Here is a 21,432-nt window from a genome sequence, read left to right on the forward strand (position 1 = left end):
TGAACCTCTTTTGTGGCACCTGACACTGTGAATGCCATGACTCACCTCACTGAATGACTGACTGGCGCCTTGGAGGCAAATTGCACATACACAATCTCCCTTCCCTGCCAGTGCTGCCACCTAGCGATGCAGTCTGGAACTCGTCTCACAGACATGTGGTGTACCCCAGCCTGGCCTACATATCCCGTACGTTTCATTGCTCTGTCACTTTATTTTGCTTTTTCACAGCATTAATCTGGTTATTTATTTACCGTACCAAATATTTTGATGTCAGCAAATAAAACACCTTTACTCTCCAGCCATCAACAAGATTCTACAACACACCAGCCTTTCTGGAGAGCCACTTTCCACCAGCCATAGTAGACCTCTTTCACCACATGCTCACTTCGACATATTTCCTTTACATTGGGATAAATTATGAACAAGCCGACAGAGTGGCCATGGGTTCACCACTTTCACCGGCCATAGTGAATTTCTACATGCAGCATTTTGAACACGAAGCCCTGAAGGACGCACCACATCTACAATCCTGTTTCTACAGATATGCGAATGACATATTCATTGTTTGGCCACATGGATAGTTTCCTGAAATTCCTTAACAACCACCATTCAAACATCAAGTTTACTATGGAGATAGAAGATGGCTGCCTCCCTTTCCTAGACATCCTAATCCACCACAAACCAGATGGAACACTCAGATATAGTGTATATAGAAAACCCACTCACACCAATCTCTACCTTAATGCCCATAGTTTCCACCACAAGGCTCAATGTCTTGCAGTTCTCAACACACTAACCCACAGAGCAGTAACCATTTCAGACAAAGAAAACTTACATTCAGAATTCAACCATCTTGGAACCACGCTACAGCAGAATGGATACAGCATCAGTTACATCAACAAGGCAGTGACATCTCAGCGGAGACCAACCCTAGACAACAGTGTGGCCCTTACAAGGGCCGATTCATCACCACCCGGACCAGCTGAACATGGGGACGTGCTCCCTTCACCGCACAGCCCCCCTGCTAGCAGCAACACAGGAGAACATTCCAATACAACAGTTTTATCTTTTATTGGGCACACCTCTGGGAAATTAAGTAGAATTCTCACAAGACACAGAGTAAAGACCATCCACAGACCACCACTCAAGACCAAGGTTCTTCTCCGCTTGGTTAAGGAAAACCTGGAGCTCCAAGTTCCAGGAGTATACTGTATACCATGCAAGTGTGGGACACCATATATAGGCCAATCAGGATGCACCATTGAACAGTGATGCAATGAACATCAGTGCAACATCAGATTATTCCAACCAGAAAAGTCAGGACTTGCAGAACACAGCATCACAGAGGGACACAAAGTTTTATTTGCTGACATCAAAATAATAGCCAAATGTGCTAGTTACAGGGACTGACAAGTAAAGGAAGGCAATAAGAACACCAGGATCCAGAGGGAGCCAATAAGAAGACAGTCAAAAACTCCGTTCCATAATAGTCATATATTTAACCCCACAATGGTCTCTATTTCTATATTCCCTGATGATGAGAGCAATGTATGTGCTCGAAACGTTGGAAGCAAACATTAACTTAACCTGGCTGGTAACCCAACAACACTTGTTCAAATTACATTGATAGTTACAATTAAAATGAGCATGTTACAAGAGGTGTTGGAAATGTTGTCCTCCTGTTTTCACACATTTACGGCAGGAAATTTTCACTAACATGTATCAGTTCTTTCCTCATCTGAGGGAGAGAGAAAGAAAGAAAAAGAGATAGAATAGTAGAAATTGCTTCAATTTCTCTGCTGATCTTTTCTTCAATTCTTCTAATGTATGGCTTCAGGCTTAAAAGTTTGGTAGCTTGTCATGCAGACATCATGCAAATGTCTGTTTCTTGTGCAAGGAGCCAGAGGGATTTTTGAGGAGTATGTTCCAATCCAATCATACTTTAACGTCATCCAGTTTCTCATCATTAAGCACATGCCATTTCACCCTTTGCTTCTTATCAAGAACCAGACCCTGTTTCCCTATATTGATTTATAAGTTTTCAAACACTGTCTCTGTGTGGAACAGGAACAACTGGGAATTCTGCTGCAAAACGCCTTCCAACTTCTGTACAAGAATTCGTTATGATGTAAGAGTTGTACATAAAAATTTGTTGTTTGAAATTGTATGGATAGCGTGGCATTATTAGACTGCATAAAAGCATCAGTAATATCTAAACAAAAACAAAACAATCTAAAACACTTGCTAACACATTAACACTTCACAAACACGTGCAAACTGGACATCAGTTCTCTGAATAATGAAGCACTGATGCATCCAGTGGCAAGTCAGGGTATGGTTGATGGCGGTGTTGCAATCAAAATTTCAAATATGAAAAATTTTAAGGTCAAATGTGTGACTCAACATACCATTCCCACCTCAAGTTTTTTTTAAACTACACTGGTTGACAATTGCTAGGGAACAAACACATTTTCAGCTATAACTTTAGAGAACGTGGCCCCATGGCTGTGTAGCGACATAAATATATCAGCATCCAAGAGAAAAGGCAACCAGGCTATGTGAGGTTCCTGATTGAGGACAAACGCCAGACTGAGTCAGAAGGTTGCACCCAAGAGACACAGTCTAGCACGATAGCCGCTGCTGTGAGTGCGATACTGTAGTGCAAACTGATTAGTCAGTTGAAAAATGGTGCAAAGGGTTCATCTCAGTGATTATGATCGTGGAAGAGATATTGGTCAACTTCAGACAGGTCAAAGTGTCACAAAGGTTGCACGTGTGATGAGAGTAGCAAAAAGCGTTATTTCCCGACTGAAGAAAGCCGCCGCTACCAGAGGAACAGCTGCACGTGTGCATAGTGAAGGTCCTTGTAGGAGTACAACAGCTCGACAGGATCGCTACATTGGCCAGTTGGCCAGAAGGAATAGACATGCCAATCCTGTGCAAATTGCTGGTGAGTTTCCCGGGGCATCAGGTGTTCGTGTGTCCCCCCCCAAAAAAAACAATTACACATCAATTGAAAAGTGTCGAGGTTGTATGCTTGGAAGCCCGCTAAGTGTGTTCCACTATCCCCCTTCCACGGCCGTGCCAGAAAACAGTGGTGTAGGACACATCGTGAGTGGGACGAAGGATCATGTTCTGAGATGAGTCACGGTTTTGTGTATCCAGTAATTCTGGTCATCAGTTGGTGTGGCGAGAACGAGGAGCACGTTACCATTCACTGTACATCCATGAATGTAACAGGTATGGTGGTCCTGGTGTTATGGTATGGGTGGCCATCATGAAGAATGGACGAACACCACTGCATATCTTTGCAGCCGGATCTGTCAGGAGAACGGTATTGTAACGAGATCCTGACAGGATTTGTTCATGTTTTCCATGGTGCAGTGGGCCCTGACTTTGTGTTCATGGATGACAATGCATGTCCACACACAACCGCCCAAGTTGAAGAGACACTGGAGCATGAGAATATCTACCGCATGGACTGGCCATCATATTCCCCGGAAATGAATCCGATTGAGCATGTCTGGGATGTTCTCGGATGCCGAATTGCACAGAGGAATCCACCACCTCTGACCCTTCAGGACCTGAAAGCTGGCCTAAGGTAAGAATGGGACAACATACCCCTGGATCTCATGAACTCTCTCATAGACAACATGGCAAACAGATGTGCAGCATGCATTGGTCCCTAAGAGGTCATACACCTTACTGATTTGCTGAGAACTCTCTGTATTCATGGCAACTGACATTTCATGTCATCACTCCATGTGTTTCTTTTGTTTTTCACATCCTGTTTCTTTCAATTTTGGCGAATTCCTGCTATATTTTGTCAATAAAGCTGGCATAATATCTGTACTCATATATTCGTCACTTACTGTACCCTGACTGTGTTCAAAAAACTTATGGCTGAAAATTTGTTTTTTCCCTAGCAATTGTCAACCAGTGTAAGATATTCTCTTTTCTGGGAGTTGTGTCCTAGTAATGTATTTCATAAGGTAAAATATTGTAGTGATCTTTAAAAAAAAACTGCATCTGAAAGAAAATGAGCAAGAAGAAATACAAGTCGCCAGTGATGAAACAATTAAAAAATTTGCACAAGTAAATATTAACCTACCAGTAGAAGCTGTAGGTGAGTGGTTAGTGTTACAGCTTCATGTCCTGAATGTGTTCGAGCCTGGTTACATATTTTTTTTCAGTTGCCAGTGAGGCTCCAACATGTGTGTGTGCAAATCTGCATTTGTACATTTTAATAATAATAATAATAAATAAAAAAACTTGTGTAACTACAGATTCTCAAATACATGGGCACGGGAAGTGCATACCACATGTATTTTCAATCCATGATTTGACCTGCTAATTTTGGAAAACATCTTACATTTTTCCTTCTTCACAAAAAGCTTTTTACAACTGCAGACAAAATTTTGAGCTGTGAGACCATAACTACATGTACTTTCAATGTGACTACAAATTACATGCCTCTATATTTGAAATTAAAGATAATTTCGAGTTTGTTGATACAAAGTTTACATTGTTGTTGATACAAAGTTTACATTGTCACACAAAATTTATATTGTCACCTATTAATATTTTAAATTTATTCTATATGTAAAGAGACAATTGTTCTGGATAGTACAAATGAAAATTAGAATGATAGTGATTGACCAAAAGACGATGTGCTAGAGGTAGTCTTAAGAACATTCGTTTCACTATTCTTATACGTAGTTACAGATTTTATAACAAAATTTTAATGTGAAGATCTGGACTACTTCGGACCAATGTTTTTTTCAATAACAGCTCGAATTTTTGACGTGGTTGTTATGAGTTTCCACATTAACGTTCCACTGTTTCTTGATGCATGATATGCAAAGTAAGAACTGTATGTTTCATTCACATGCCTTTCCACAATTGTAAGAGGTTTAATATCAAGTAGTTATTCTCAAAACCATTGCATTTTTATTAAAATAACAGTGATGCCAAAATGTGTAATTAATTCCATCCTAGGTATACACTAGTTAGCACTGCACTGTAAAAAAAAAATCTGACTTTGAGGAGAAGCAAACTGAGAACCATTGGTATGTTGGAAAGTTATCATACCGACATGACTACAATGTCATATTCACAGAACTTTTCATTTGCCCACTTAGGCTTCTCTAGCAAAAAGTATCATATGGCTTTATTTGTTATTTGACTAAAAATGTAAATTTAGGTATTAAAGGAAAGAGTAGGGAAGTGGGGATTATGTACAGAAAAGCCTGTTTTTGTCCGAGATACAATTCACTCACAAGAAATTAGTCCCTTGCTCGCTCTGCAATAGAATGTTACCCCTAGGCTTGGTGCGTAGCCTCCTTGATATGACATCACCTCTTAGTTTAATCATGTGGTTCCACAAACGAAACCTCCATTGGGTGGAGAGACGAGTAATTTTGTAAGCAAGGGATGTGGCTGTATAAATTGGGGTAAGTGGGGCAGGTGATCAAGTTCTTTCAGTTTTCAAGGAACTTTAGTATGTAACTAGGGACTGATGAGTGCGGAGATACGAAGTTGATATCTTCTTCACTCACTGCATGTATAAAACGCCTAAAAATACACAATTTTTCAAGGTATAAAGCAACATAAATCATTTATCATTCTGATAAAAACTGAAGAAATATAAATGAAAAACTGCAAGAGACATCACTTTATGAAATGACAACTTGCCACAAGGTTACCAACAATTCCAACATTAACGTTTACGTCTGTGTATGGATTTAGGGCCAAGATGTAATAGTATAGCTACATCAGTAAACCAATGATGCGCTAAGCAAATAATATAGTTCCATCAATTCCATCCAAACACTAGTTTTAAATAATATACTTTTTATTGTTTTTATTATTACATTTCTTTTATTTATGTCTCATTTTAAGGTTTCAACTTTATTAAAGCAGTTTTGTATTGAGCAGTTTCAAAACTGTTTGCAATTTGTATTAAAATACACAAAATATTTGCAAAAAATACACAATAAATATTTCAGACTTACATTTGTTGGCATTCTATAATTTTGGAAAAAAGTGCTGTAGGGGAGAATCGAACCGGGGATCCTTCATGTGGGGAGCAGGTATCATAGTGAATGGACCACACTGTCCTTCTTGATCACTTACTTGTATGCTCCTACCCTGTGTTGAAACCATATTGCACTATTTTATCTGCTATTCACAGAAAGCATTTCAAATGGAACATTACAATTAAATTGGTATAAACAGGATAGCCCATGTCATGTATGATTGAACAGTCTACCTACAGAACACTGGGAGCTGAACATATACAGTTTTCTACCTGAGACCACAATTCACACGGTCAACGTAAAGTTTCTGTCAGCAGTATGACACCATACTTGGCTGATAAGCAGCTGCATGCCGGAATTTGTAAAGGAGGTCACTGCTTTTTTTTTTTAAACAATCAACTCATAATTTACCTCCCAGTTGGTCCACAAAATGTTTAAGATTTTCAGCAATATCTATCTGTCCACCCTATTGACTCCTATAGGAAGTAATTTAGCATTGGAGAAGCTTTATGGACAAAAACATCCTCAAGTGATATTGACAAGTAATTAGATTTATCAGAAGAGTTTTCCTATTCTCCCTCTTATAAATGTCCAAAAACACTAATTCTACTAAGTAAAAAAGTCTGTTCTACAAGAGATTCGAACCTAGTCTTCAGACAACTGGGCCAGCTATTTACCACTTTTCCACTCGATCAAACCAAGTTGAAATGTTGTCTTAAAAGTAGTCAGCAATCTTGTAAACTTTGTTAACATACCTGCTGTCTATCACTAGTGTATTTTTTCAAGCTCGAATAGACTTAAAGTCTGCAACTCTGAACTAGACTTATGTGGTAACTTATTTTGTCCAGTCTACTCTAATATGACATCATGGGAAGTGGCCTTGTTACATGTTGCAAATAATTTCTCATAGAGACGTTAGTTCCAGATTTGGCCACAGCCACCAAGCATTTGCTTTCTGGACATATAGTACATGCATTTTTTTCTCTCTGCATGATGTTTTGGTGCTCTTTGTAAGTCAGTTTGTTATGGTAGCAACTGATAATCTTGCATAACATTCAATCTGCTAAAATGACTTTGGTATATTAACTTACGATGCTACATTGACACATTCACATAGTTATTATATAGCATTCTCAGCTATGAAAACTTGTTGGTACACAATACTACCAGGGGAAAAAAACAATACACCCTCCTCCTCCCCAACAGCCTTTTATAGAATATAGAGGTCATCAAGACTAACAACTTCACTTTATGCCCATAGCCAGTCAGGGGCCAAAGGGGGCTGAGCCTCTCCTGGCACAGCCATCAGCCCCCTTTGACACTAGGTAAAATTATTTTGTGTATTGTTTGCAAGAGTGAAAATGTACAGTTCACAACTTTAAGGATAAATGCACAGAACATGAACAGCAGATATTCGTTCATCTTGTTTATGAGCTGAAGTCTAAGTAGCTGCAAGTATTTAGAAGATTATATAGACTTTCTTAGTGGAGCTTCTTTATCTGTACCTTCACTGGCCCTGTTGTGACCTCCCGTTTAGACACAAATCTGTGACTTTGATGTCATCATGCAAATTCCCTTTGCATCTTGATTATCAATGTGGATTTAAACGTAATATATCAACAACAGATCAAATTTTTCACATCAGACAGACTCTTGAGAAAAAGGGAATATAATCAAAATCCATCAGCTATTCATTGATTTTAAAAAAGCATATGATTCAGTCAAAAGAGATAAATTATATAATATATTAGTTGGAATACCTAAGAAGCTTGTTAACATGATAAAAGCATGCACCAGTGAAACAAAGTAAAATTTGTGTGGGTATTAATGTGTCTGACAAATTTACAATTCATGATGGGTTAAAACAAGGAGATGCATTATATCCATTGCTCTTTAATTTTGCCTTAGAATATGCTGTTAGGAAGGTAACAAACTAACGAAGGACTAAAATTAAATGGTGTGACTCAGTTGTTAGCATATGCAGATGATGTAGACTTATTAGGGGATGATATAAATACAATTAAGAATAATGCTAAAATACTTTTCAAAACTGCTAAAGACATAGGTTTGGAAGTTAACAAAGAGAAAACTAAATATATGCTTACAGGCCGAAACCAAGGGTTAGGTAATAATCAAAATCTAATTATTGATAACAACTCAATTGAACCAGTTTCCAAATTCAAATACTTAGGAGTAATATTAACCAATGAAAATTATATTAAAGAGGAAATAAAAAGCAGGCTAAATTCAGGAAATGTATGTTACTTTTCTCTTCATAAACTTTTGTCTTCTGTGTAGATTTTCAGCGAAAAATGCAGGCTCGACCAGGACCCAAACCCAGGTCTCTGGCAATCCGTGCCATTGCTCTACCACTGAGCTACCGAGCCGGGGAATTTCATTGCTATGGCCAGGGGTTGAATGTACTGTATGCACTGTGATTGAATATTGTGCATTTTGTTCTGTATGATATAATATCTGTGTCATCATAAGTAGTATGTGTAAGGGATAATTTCAGTATCAGTCAATTAACACTTCCAAGATATGTTTTAAAAGATTTAGAAAAATGTAGTATTTCTATGATATTTATTATTATATTACATAACTTAATGACCCCTCGCCCCTGGACACACACACATATAATTTACCTTCATTCAATACTGTTAATTTTTTTAAAAATGGGCTTGGTTTACAAAGCGCCCCTGATAACCCCCGAGACCACCCCCCCCCCCCACCTGGAGATCAATTCTAGCTACGGGCCTGCTTCACTTAGGAATGTTTTGCTCATTCAGGTCTCCGTTTAATGGTGTGAGCCTTCAAAAAGATTGTCAACATTGCATTACAACACCCTCCATGTTTCTTGTAGAAATTAATATTTTTATTAAACATTACGTAAAATGTTTTTCCAGCTAAAGAAATGACATAATGGAAATCACAAAACTGTCTTTGCTAACAGAAACTACAAATTCCTTGTATTACCACATTCAAGATCAAGTGTAGTGATAGGTATTCCAGTTCTTCAGTCTGTTCCTTAAGTAGTATCAGACAGACCTGCAAATGAGCTGATGGAAGGAACCAAAAATTGTAAATATTCCATAAAATTTAATTTTCTCTTGAAAAAGTAATTTGTCGCTGAAATTCCATCTATACCCTGTCCCAGCTAACTGTAGAGCATGGCCGTGCATATCAGCAGAGGAGGAGGAGGAAAATTTAGTGGTGAAATCACAGCATTGCCAACCATACATGTACGGACATGCGGTCCAGACCTTAGTCCGAACGCTAAATGCATGGCTTGTCAAACTTTGCTCTTGCAGTTTTATCCCTAGTATTTCCATAAGAAATTCTTAAACCAATCATACAGACCTGGATACAATCCGTTTGCCATGTGCATTTGGTATTATCTTTTTCAAAAGTTTGCATCCCTTACAGATTTTCTCAAAGAAATTGGGTAACTCCCTTCTCCCATTACACAATCCAGTTTTTCTCACTGTTCATTGGTGGAGCTGTCTCACATCACTACTTGCACAGAGACTTGTTCTCATTCGCTTGGGCTACAGTTAGCTGGTATGGAGTTTAAACAGAACAATTTTTTAAAAAAAGACATTTATTTTATGTTTGGCAGTGTTCAAATGGGAAAGGAATGTCCCTCTTCTCTATTGGATATGTTCTGGATATACATCCAGAGAGTATAGAAATAATGTTTTTGCATTTTCATTAATAATAATTATTAGATAGTAAAAGAAAAATCAAATTCAAGTATTTATCTTGTTTATTAAAAATTCAACAATACAAAAGTAGTCAAAATTAATTACAAAATACTTGTGAATTTTGTTGGTACACATTTTGTAAATCCTTCATGCATATATGTATCATGAAACACTGGTACATTACTTCTGATTATGATATTTAAAAAGAAGCACTAAAGTGTGAAGTTTTGCCTTTAATGTAAAAACTTGTTTCTTTACATATATGATATGACATTACTTTGGTTTAAATTCTATTCAAGCTTCAAGTATCCATTCAACATTCTTAGAGGTAGAAGTCCATTTATTCAATGATCGAAATGCTAAATTGAATATTATTTTACACATGATTATCTGCATCCCTCCCATAGAACAGAATATAGCAAGTTTCAGAGTATATTTGTATTGAGTGTGTTTTGTCACTTTGTGCCCATTTGATCAAATAATTTATCATGCTACTTATGCAATAAAACATGTCACATTATTCTGTTCCTACAGTTTGAAAACCTACTGTAATAAAATCAAAATCATATGGTAAATACCTCATGGATATGTGATGTGCATGAACAATAAAAATAACCGTTGTTACCATGCATTTTTTAATACTATGCATGATGGGATTCTAGTTATAAGTTGGTCGTCTCCAATAGAAGGGTGTCCTGTACACTATGGTTGGCTGTTTCGAATGCCAGTAGCCAGGTGCTAAATGTAGTCCAGTTTGACTTGGTATGTCACCAAATCTGGTTCCAAGATCATTTTCAGACTGAGAAACTGGAGAAGGTTCACTTGGTGACACGGTGGTGGTAGTTGATTGTGTTGTTGGATTCTGTGGTACAGCTTCTGTTGCAAGAGATGTTTCTGTTGAGCTGCTGCTGCTTTCATCATTGCTGTTGAAGCGTGGATGCAGACCTGGGTAACTCCATGGCCTGGGGGCATAGGGGGAACGTTGACATACAACAGCACTTACCACACCGATGAGGAAGATGATTGATATTCTAATAGCCACCTGAAAAAAGTAAGTTATGAACTTTAGCAAAATTATGAACAAAAACAGTTTTAAAATTTCAAATTACTGTATTGTCTATAAGATAATTGTTGCAGTTTTGTATTTTATTGTAATAATTCTGGTTATTTTCTAGTAAGCCTTTATGCTACAATGGAGAGTTAATTGTCAAAATAAATTACCAATATCTCTTTAACCAACATGCTACTAATGAGTAATAGTTGTTGATAGTTCTTGGGAAATATAAGATATGACAATGTTTGTACATTACTTATTGTGGATTGAAAATAACTGCAATGAAGTGAGGACCACCCTTCTTTTCATCACCTCTCATGTCTGTCTCATTTTTTGGCAACAATGTCTCCTCTTTCTGCCATTGTTGTACTAAATTTGATCCTATTCAGGCTAACCTTACTGTGCGAATTCTTAACCTTTAAGACCTGCAGGGAAAGGTTGTGACCTTGGTGGCTCAGTGGTGAAGAATGGAAAGAAAGGGCCAATTGAATGCAATCAAATTAGGTATTCCTAATGATACCATCTTACAGGTTCGGATCCCACTTTAAACTGTAGGCCCAGTCCTAGCCTTACTGGGCCTAAAGTGGACTTAAAACACTAACTCAATCAATAAATCAATCACAGACACATTACACCAATATTTGGTTAAGTTAGCATTGTGTAGGTTTTTTTTTAATTCTCTGAATTTGGATCAATGGTGGTTCCTGAGATATAGTTGCACTTTAAAGATATGCACAGCATATTACCATGGATTACAGCAGTGTAAGGTGTGTCACACTTCATCATCAACAGTAGGTGAAGATTTGTAAATGTGTTTGATCTGGTGACATTTATGTTGTCAGAATGGAACAAACTCCCAAGACTAGAAAAGCCAACTTGACCAAAAAAGTTTGTTTTTCCAACTTTTCTTTCTCGCACCATGGGTTCACAAGCTCTCTGTCCACTTTTTGAAACACCTATATAAAGGTGTTAGTGTTATGACTTCTCTGCATAAATTTCTCTGTGGAGAAGCTGATCGAACCATTGGCGTACAGTCAGGTATGCCCTCAACAATTTAAATAATTATATGTGTATTTACCACCACCAGAGGAAGTATTAAATGTGTAAGAAAGCCGAGACTTAATTGCAAGAGTCAATTTTCAACGTCCAAAATTACAATCAAAAATATATCAAATTTTATTAATAGACCAAAACCAGTAGTGCCTCGATAGCATAGTGAACTATTTCGCCTTGTAACCAAGGGGTCCCATGTTCGATCCTCGATGGAGGCACATTGCACAGTGGTTCTAATCACACTTTAAACTATAGGGCCAGTCGCGATTAGTCTGAGTCTACAGCGGCGCAGGAAGGGGGTACATTGTACCCCCTAAATTTTTTGAGGGGGTACAGTACCCCCTAAATTCGTAGATCAAGTTGTACCCCCTGTACCCCCCTAAAATAATTTGACAGGCGCAAGATGCTGCTGTCAAAATAACCTACGTTCTAATAACTCAACACAAAAATATTATATTGTTTACAATCATTATCTCTCTTTGCAATAAAATTCAAACCACTATAAACTTATTCTTCTACATTGTGGTACTAGCTCGCTTCAATTGTGCTCTTGGAAACCTTTTTAAAGGGATGGAAATTGTTTTTAAAAAAAGTGGAACGATGGAATAAGATAAAGTTTAATTTCAGGAAATCGCGCTAACTCACCGCTTGTGTAGGGCGGGGAGGTGGGGTTTTCTAAAGAGGTAGTCGATGAATAAGATATAAACCTGTTTCAGAATAATATAGGAACACCTTCTTTCCTTGCGATTTTTCAAATAGGGGTTTCCTAAAGTAAATATTTTCACAAATGTCAGAAACGAAATTGTGGGAATTTTTACAACCTATTAAATTACATAAACTTTTCATATTCCATCACTATAAACAGAATTTACAATTTTCCCATTTTATGCATACATAAATGCGTTGAAAATTCCACATAATTTTATCAATTAAATTATTTGTAAGATACTTCTATTTAAACTGTAAATCCAGTCCTGATTACCCTATCAGCATAAAGTGAATGTAAAACAAGTTTTGACAAACTTCTGAATCGAAACCAAAACGAGAACAAGCTCAAACAAGAACGAGAAGGACCTCTTTATTCAGGAGACAAGCGGAGAATATGGAAACCTATGTTTCTGGTGAACTATCAAACATCTATAATCTTATTGAGATAGGATACGCACTAAGTTTATCCCTCCCTCTGATAAAATCAAAAGTCGCGGCCTGTTTTAATGCCTGGGTAATATAATTGTTCCATTTCAACTAAGAACGATATCGAGATGAGTCAAGTTAATTAATAAAATCAAACTATAAGAAAATTATATGAATCAGGTGAATACACAAACTGTTCCTGTAGGGTCGATGCTTCCTGTAAGGTCGATGCTTTGCCAGTAGCTTTGTCAAGGGCACCGTGATGCTTAGATTTGATCCATTTTGTTGCGATTTTTTCTGCATCAAAGCCATGCACTGGAGGTTCATTAATTGAAAGGAAAAGCAAGTTTAAAAATAACGCAAGTTCTAAATAATTTCTCTGATCAGTTAAGGATAGATTTATAGCACTGAATTCGCTTTCACATTGAGCTGTAGATATTGGTATAATTTCGATTGTATACGTATGGTCTTTAAATGCGGTGTCAATGTGTTAAAGGTGCTTACCCAGCCACTTGGCAAGTAACAGCAATCAAAGCCGAACGGGCTGCTAATACACTGAGTCCTTTGGATTTTCTTTTATTAACATCCATCCTCTCTTCGCGATTAGCCAAAGTTGGCATTATATCGAAGAAAAATAATTAAATGAAATATATTTGCTGACGTAGAGTATAGGGCACAGATCATTCCATTATAAATAACAGTCGATTGGGAACAATCACGACTCAGTTTTTAAAGCGATACAACAAAGAACAAACAACAGCTCAAGTGCTCGAAGAGCATTAAAGGAAAGCTGCCCAACAAGGCACAATTTTTAGTTTTCGATAGATAACTACTTTTTGGAACACGCTCTAGAAGTCTGAAAGAATAACGAATATATCTCAAATAGACTAGATATGGTATAGTACACATCCGCCACAAATTGCTTACGATATTTTTATGGGAAACTGAAATGAACTGGAACTCTATAAGTATGTTATATTTAATAATACCGTGTACATATCCAGTGAGTCCCTGGTTGGGATTTGTCGTGCATAAGCAGAGGTTGAGATGGCTCAAGACAGAGGGTAGGGGATTTTTCTCCCACCCCCCTTCAAATTGCACTCTGCATTAAAATGAATAGATGTGTGCTTGTTCTCGACTTTCATATCACAAACTTCTGTTTTTCCGTTCCATTAAATTACAAATGAACCAAGAACGAGGTCTAGAGCTTTATAACTTATGTTTTGTTATTTGTTTCTGAAAGCTGTTTTTAAAAATATCTGTAGATTCTAAAAATTAAAAAATTAAAATTATTTATCAAAACTTTAAAAAAAATAATCGTGTGCGCTGTTCTAAAATTGAATTTTCCATGCTCTCTCTCTCTCTCTATATATATATATATATATGTGTGGGGGGGAGGGTGATTGTCGTCTGGCGGAGAGTGCAGATTGTGCTCCCAGTTCGCTCATACTTAGACCGGAAAATGAGACGTGATACGGTATCCCCTCCCCGTCACAACGAGCTTCCTCAAAATTCGAAATCTACTGCATACTTGTCTGCAAGTTGACAGACTTCAGCAAGTGGATTTTGTCCCATTACACGTGCTGCTGCTTCCCCATGAGGAAATCTATCCATAGAAACATGAAAAGTCGTGTGTAATAGCTTCGATCATGGACGTCCGGAAGGGGGGGGGGGTCACGCCCCCCTGGAAAATTAACGTCCACCTAAAAATTATATATTTTACACATAATTTCATTTCAATCACAGTAATTTATGGTAATTATTATCAGGGTGTTGAAGGAACATGATAATTTTAGACTGAAGCAGTGTTTTTTGAGAAGGTATCACTATTATGGGGAAAATATGCCTCCTTCCCTGGGAAAAAATACTTTGCTTGCCCCTCCCTGAAAAAAAAATCCTGCGGACGTCCATGGCCTCGATAGGGACTTTTTAAGCGTGAGGGTTGCATAAAGGATACGACGAAAATCATTAGATCTCTATTTCCACCGAACTTATAAAATTTCAAGATTCAGTTACTTTACCTCGTTATCCAAGAGCTATTGCATAATAGCCTACGGAGAAGTTAACTCTGTCAAGCAGAAAAGTTTTCATTCTTATATTACGTATGAGGAAATCCAAGCAACTGATGTGCGCTCTGCCAACCATGAAAAGGAAGGTAAAGTTTTGAAATTGTAAACGTCCAAGGTGAAGTCCCCCTTACTGCATGCTACGCTACTTACATCGGTTAATTAACAAGAGATCTTTGGACGTTTGCCGGGTTGTTCGAACGAAATTCTGTTGCCCCATCTAATCAAGGTCGCTAGCAGTGCCAGACGAAAAGGAAGCAGTTTGAGTTTACCAGTAATACCGTTCAGTTAAGCTTACTCCTTGTCTAGGGTTACGCGATAGCTTCAAATTGATGGAGTCATAGGATATTTCCCCAACGGGGCAAGGGGGTGAAGTTCCCCTTTGAAGAATATGCTGTAGGCAAATTTTATATATACCTACAGCAGCCGCTGTGGTCTAAGTTGGTAGGGCGTCTGACTGCCACGTGAGCCCTGGGTTCGATTCCCAGGGTGGGTGATCTAAGGTCGGATTTTTTTCCGGCCTTGTCCCTGCATAAAGCGGCTCTAGGGCTCATCCAGCCTCAAATCAATGGGTACCTATCCTGGGGGGGGGGGGGTAAAGGCGGCCGGAGCGTGGTGCTAATTACACCACTTCTAAAATTGCAAAGATTCTAAATGTGTCTTACATGCACGGGCAACTTTACCTTACATGTATGTACATGTACAGGCAGTGGCGTGCCCAGGATTTTCGAAAGGGAGGGGTTACGTATACTTTCTTTGTAGTCATCCATAATATTGTCATTTTCCTGCCTTCGACATTCTTTTTTTATGAATACTTGGCCAAAAGGGGGGTATAACCTCCACCAACCCCTTCCTTGGGCACGCCACTGTGTAAAGGGAGTAAAAATAGTATTCGTACAACGTCAATTTTTCATTTAAAACCTTATTTTTTCTAGCTACTTCGCCCATGATTTCAAATAACACCAAAATTAATAGCAAAATTGCAATTTGACTTGTATAAAATGTTTATGGAAATAAAAATGAAAAAAAATGAATTCTTTAAATGGCACAAAGATGAGCACACTCGCACACCCTGTACATTACCAAGTTAAGTATTTAGTTATCTCAATAAATACATAGAAATTCCACTCCGTTCTTCCTCCCTGCTTCGTCTCAATAATAATTCTCGACCTGTTTATTACAAGTGAAGCCTTGCAGCCGTGAAGTATCAAATAGGGAAGTAGAATAATTAAACCAGGGTGTTCGAAATGAAGGTTAACATTAAGGCTACATAGATGTGAATCTTAACATTATGTATCAAAGCTTTTACGAATGAGATTTAAAACTACGATCCAAAATTGACAGTTTTGAGCACCCAACACTGCAAAAACAGCCCAATACTGGACGTGCGGCACATCTGACAGACTACCAGCGAATCCCATTACGTACTACTTGTCCAGAGTGCCTATCATGCCTATTTCATTAATTGGTTATTTACCTGTAAATGATTCCCAGCGAAGAGCGGGCATTTGCTCGATAATACGAATGACTTAAACACATTGAAATTAAAGTAAGGGCAAATTTAGAGCCAAGATGACCATAACGTAAACCTTTGTGAAAAAGATTTCGTGATGAGGAAATCTGAGGGGGCTTAGGGTTTTCAATACTATTATCAGAATTATCGTGTTGTACTAGAGGGATTTCACAAAAAAAATTAAGGTACCGATTTATAGGCGTCGGTTTCGTACAGATGACCTTCCACCTCAGCATCCACGAACCTCAATATGATAATTAAATCGAATTGATGGAAGTTACACTCGCAGAAACCCATATCCAAGCCAGGACGCAACAAGGAACCTTCGGTGGCGAGATCGTGAGTCGAATCATTGCAGAAGTTTAATAAACATAAACAGTCACACTTTGCTGCCACGAATAGTGTTGCCCACGGGACGAGCTTTTAAAAATTCGAGACGAGACGAGATTGACCATGTGTCATAAGACAAACTAATATTTTCGAGACGAGACAGCATTTCCACGAGACTCCACGAGACGAGACAGGCCAAAGTCTCGTCTCGTGGGCAACACTAGCCACGAAAACTAATTAAATATTAACATCACTGCGTGGCGCTGCAAATCTTTTGACCAACTGAACTATGTTGAGACATTTTGCATGCGGAGAAGAAAGGAGCGAGGAAAATACTACAAACTTGCGATCACGGGTGTGTCAAGGAGGGAGTTTTGCGGGGTCATTTCCCTCTCCCACAAATAATTTTGAAATAGAAATACTAACAATATTAAGACATTAAAAATTAGCTTTTATCTAATTTGTTGTAGTAATCAAACAGCGATTCGCAGTCTTGATCGTATCAAGCGTTTGGATACTTTTACACATGAAGCTATCGGAAAACAAGCGGGTCATCGCTAGCTTTCACGTTCTCTCTTATTACTATTGAGGTTTAAACCAGGGATTCGCAAGCATCACTGGCACCTATATACATAGCCAACGCAACATACAGTAATCATCGCAACCTTACTGCCTTTTGGACATTCACCGGTCTCTAGCAAAGATTTTAAAATTATTTAGAAGCCTTGCTCAGCAGTGAATTATCCACACTCAAGAACCTACTAATTTTTTCCGCAAAGGCTCAAATTTAGGTCATTTTAGCTCTAAATTTATCCTTACACCCCCTACAAACTTGCACCACACCAGATGGAAAATTCTGGATAAATCCCTGCGGCGCAGATATTCTATTTTTTTTTATCTGTTTAGGAGGATTCTCGTCAATTGCCTTGGTTGTTGTCTAAATATATTCAATAAAAAATGCAGGGGCGTGCCTAGGGAAGTTAGTGGAAGCCTTAACCTTTTTTTTTTTTTCAGATTTTCTGATAAAAAGCAGAACACCAGATAGATGCAAAGATGGTAAAACATACGTTATAGTGGTCACTAAAAAGACGTTATGACACCCCCGTTGCAAAATTCTTGAATATAGGCTATCGACGTCAGGAAACTTTTCGTGTGTTCGTATTCGGGTTTTCTTGCTTAAAAATATAAGGCTCTCGTACAGTCTCTGACACTTCTGCGTTGTAGCGATTCCATTGAAAGTAAATTAGGCCATTACAACCCAGAAGTGTCAGTGACTGTACATCAGAGAACAGTCACTGTCTTATATCCAGAATCTATTACTTATAGCTCTCATCAATACCCGCACAATAGCTAGTTTATATCAGTTTTATATTGTTTTTGAATTCAAACAGTATCGAATTAATTTTCTACTCTAGTTCAATTTAAGGTAGTCCAGTAACGGATCAGAAATGGCCTGGTAGGGGGGACTTTAGCCTGGCACATCAAACTGAGAATATATTCTAACTTTTATTAACATTGTTTTATATAAACAAGAATAGAGGACCTCCGTGATTTAAGTGTAGCATATCGCAATGCGAAGATAGTGTCTTGACAGAAACTTGTGTAAAGTATGTATGTTAAATTACGGTAATGACAAAAATATCTAGTTACAATTGGGAAGGGAGGAAGCACCCATCGCTCTCCCGGTGAATTTATGCCTAAGTTTAAACTCTAATAGCTTAAAAAAGAATCATGTAACGCCAGAATAAGAAGTGCTGTAGCATCCTTGAGCGGCAAACTTTCTCCTTGCCTATCGCAATGACTGCAATTAGAAGAAAATGTGCTATTTCACCGTTATGATAAAAAAAATAGGGATAATATGGATCATTTTTACACTTAATAATTTAAACAGATCGATTTCAATGTTTGAAAAGTGCATTGTTTCATGCTTTTCACAGATGGAGGCCTAACTTAGGAGATTTCCGTTCAAAACCTGGGAAGGAGGAGGCGCAAGCACTACCCCGCCTCCTTCCAATAAAAGATGACAAGGCACGTGTCCGCAATCGCACGCTTACAATACTCAGATCTTGGCTGGAACTCTACTCCTAAACCAGAAAATGAACAAAAATCTAAGTCTCCAGGAATGTATAGGACTAAAGTCTCCCTGTAATATATCTATAGTGTTCGGGAAAAAGCACTTAAGTCACAAACTCCGAATTTCTGTTTCTTTCATTTAAGTCACACTGAATCAATTATAGAAAATATTACAAGTATAAATTAATATTAGGCAGGTGTAAAGATTCTTAACAGTGAGTATCCAACATGTATATCATGCCTGTAATGTTTTCTGTTAAAGGAATTAACTGCCTGCTGTAAAATTTATTTTTTGGACTTCAGTGCTTTTCCCCCGAACACCTTATAGAAATATCAGTCTTCACAGCTAGCCAAGTCCCAACCGTGCCATTATTATTATTATCTACGGCAGAGGACTTGGACTTTTTCCCTCTTCTTCGACATCCACCATAAACCCTAGAAACCGTAAGCTACGGAGTAATCCGAAGCTTGAACTCGCGACATCCAACTTTCAATACCTCGTCATGGGGTCCTGGGTTCGAATCCCGGCTTCGGCATGGGTGTTCTTTGTGAGCGTCCATCAATTTCATCACTCATTATCTTCGCGATTAGCGAAAAGTTGCAGAAAATTAAGGAAAATCAATCAATCAATCTCTCGCCTAACTTGGCTCAGAACATTTAACGAAGAGAAAGAATTGGGCGAGAACTTTCCAGCTTGCATTTCATACACGATTGCCGGATAAAATTGCTGCAGTATTTTCCGGCATTGCCTTGTTTTCCTCTAGGTCATTACGAATAAACGCAATGAACTTGAACTACTTTCTAACAAAATTGCTCATAACTGTGTTGACTTTTATAAGCACACGCAACATTAATATACAAACATTACAAATAATTAAAAGAAAACATGTTAGTGGCCTTGAAATTAGCATAACACTGTTCTGGGGGTGGGGGAGAAATGACCAAATGTTTTTGGGAAACTTTTCCAGCATCCGCTTGTGGGCAAAGTTTAAGTCCACTTTTTATGCTCAGATAGGCAAATCGAGACAGGACCTACAACTTAAAGTAGGATCCAAAACACAAGTATATGTTTTATTTTTATGTATTTTTTCTACTGTAACAGTGATTTTTCCAGAAAGTTGTCAAGTCAAAAAGTCAATTGTAATATGTTTTTAACAAGGCCGAAACACGCCCGCTATTCTATTCTGTTCCACCAAGGATCGAACCCGAGACCCTTTGAGTATCCACTTGTGCGAACTTACGGAAAAACATTGACAGCCGGCATTTGAGACCAAACCTTTCTAAACTCAAAACCAGCTCGTTACAATACGAAAACTACGTTTTAAAACAGCTTCTGTGAATGTCCCATTTGAACAGAACATGCAACTTACCATTTTGCTCCGAATAAGAAATAATCAACCTTCAGCCTTGAATCACGAGTAACATGTGATTCGGTTACCATGCATACAGCTTAAGTAAGGATCTGCTCAACAGTGCGCAGCTCTTCCATTGGTTCGCGGAGACCCTTGGAGAGTGACGTGCCGTCGTACTTTCCCGGTGTGACGTCAGGTAAGTGACGCATTGGATCCCGCGTTGCCGTCGTCTCTTCGAGATTTTTCTGCTTTGTGAAGCTTCTGCAATTTCCCCCAGCGTCTAGCTTCCAGAAAAGTTACGAGTAAGTTTCCAGTAATCACGCGATCATTTCCTGTCATTAGCGTACGCTGGAAAAATCACAGAGCCGCGCGTACGTACAATTGTTCTACAGGGAATTCTGAACGCCCCGAAGCTATTGTTTTCGACGGTCAAAAACCTTCAGAGAATGTCGGGAACTTCCGTCAGTCAGGTTTGTAAATGTAAACATATGATGTACTGCACCTTGATCTGGAGCAAGATACAGTCGAGTTTTTTGTCCCATGGATTTGAATCCAAGCCCGACATGGGTGAAATTCGTCACGATTTTTTTATTATATACGAGTGCATCAGCAGTTCATGAGGTGTAAGACACCCGCCAGATGTAAACCTTGCTTCCAGGTAGTACACCCTGGACTGCATTTAGCAGTCTAACAAGGCTCTGGCGCCTGTATGTTCTTGTCCCTTCATCTGTTTCATCTTATCACTTCTGTCCTATGTGGCGGAATAGTTAACACAGAATGCTAGACGCCAAGGGTCCCGGGTTCGAGTCCCGGCCTGGGCATGGGTGTTCCTTGTGAGTGTCCAGTCATAATTTTCATCTAATCGTCACTCATCCTCATCACAAATAATGATGACGTAAGATGCAGTCGGAGGAAATGATGATCTGAAGTTTGAAGTCCACTTTATGCACAGATAGGCTAATCGGGACTGAACCTACAGTTTAAAGTGGGATCCGAACCACTGTGCAATGTGCCGCCGCCGGGTGTCAAACCCGGGACCCCTTTATTACAAGGCGACGACGTTACCACTACGCCATCGGGGAAGCGAAAAACTTGAGAAAACTTGTGCAAACGTT

General features: G+C 38.5%; 2 protein-coding genes across 2 annotated transcripts; one reads left to right on the forward strand and one right to left on the reverse strand.

The window, feature by feature from the left end:
* The first annotated feature begins 573 nt into the window (after positions 1–573).
* On the forward strand, positions 574–1,272 carry LOC145981894 (uncharacterized). The gene has a single exon (XM_083115388.1). The coding sequence runs from the start codon at positions 574–576 to the stop codon at positions 1,270–1,272; it is 699 nt and encodes a 232-aa protein (XP_082971514.1).
* An 8,514-nt stretch (positions 1,273–9,786) lies between these two features.
* On the reverse strand, positions 9,787–20,471 carry LOC145984418 (uncharacterized). The gene is made up of 2 exons (XM_083118082.1): positions 20,336–20,471; positions 9,787–10,784 (listed from the first exon to the last, which is right to left on the reverse strand). The coding sequence occupies exons 1-2, from the start codon at positions 20,336–20,338 to the stop codon at positions 10,401–10,403; spliced, it is 387 nt and encodes a 128-aa protein (XP_082974208.1). The 5' UTR covers positions 20,339–20,471; the 3' UTR covers positions 9,787–10,400.
* Positions 20,472–21,432: the final 961 nt, after the last annotated feature.

This window comes from Lepisma saccharinum, chromosome 2, assembly GCF_977018435.1.
Source record: "Lepisma saccharinum chromosome 2, izLepSacc3.1, whole genome shotgun sequence".
NCBI lineage: Eukaryota > Metazoa > Arthropoda > Insecta > Zygentoma > Lepismatidae > Lepisma > Lepisma saccharinum.

Excerpts from the sequence above, each read along its gene's own strand:
- LOC145981894 (XM_083115388.1), top strand. The coding sequence starts at position 574 with ATGGATAGTTTCCTGAAATTCCTTAACAACCACCATTCAAACATCAAG.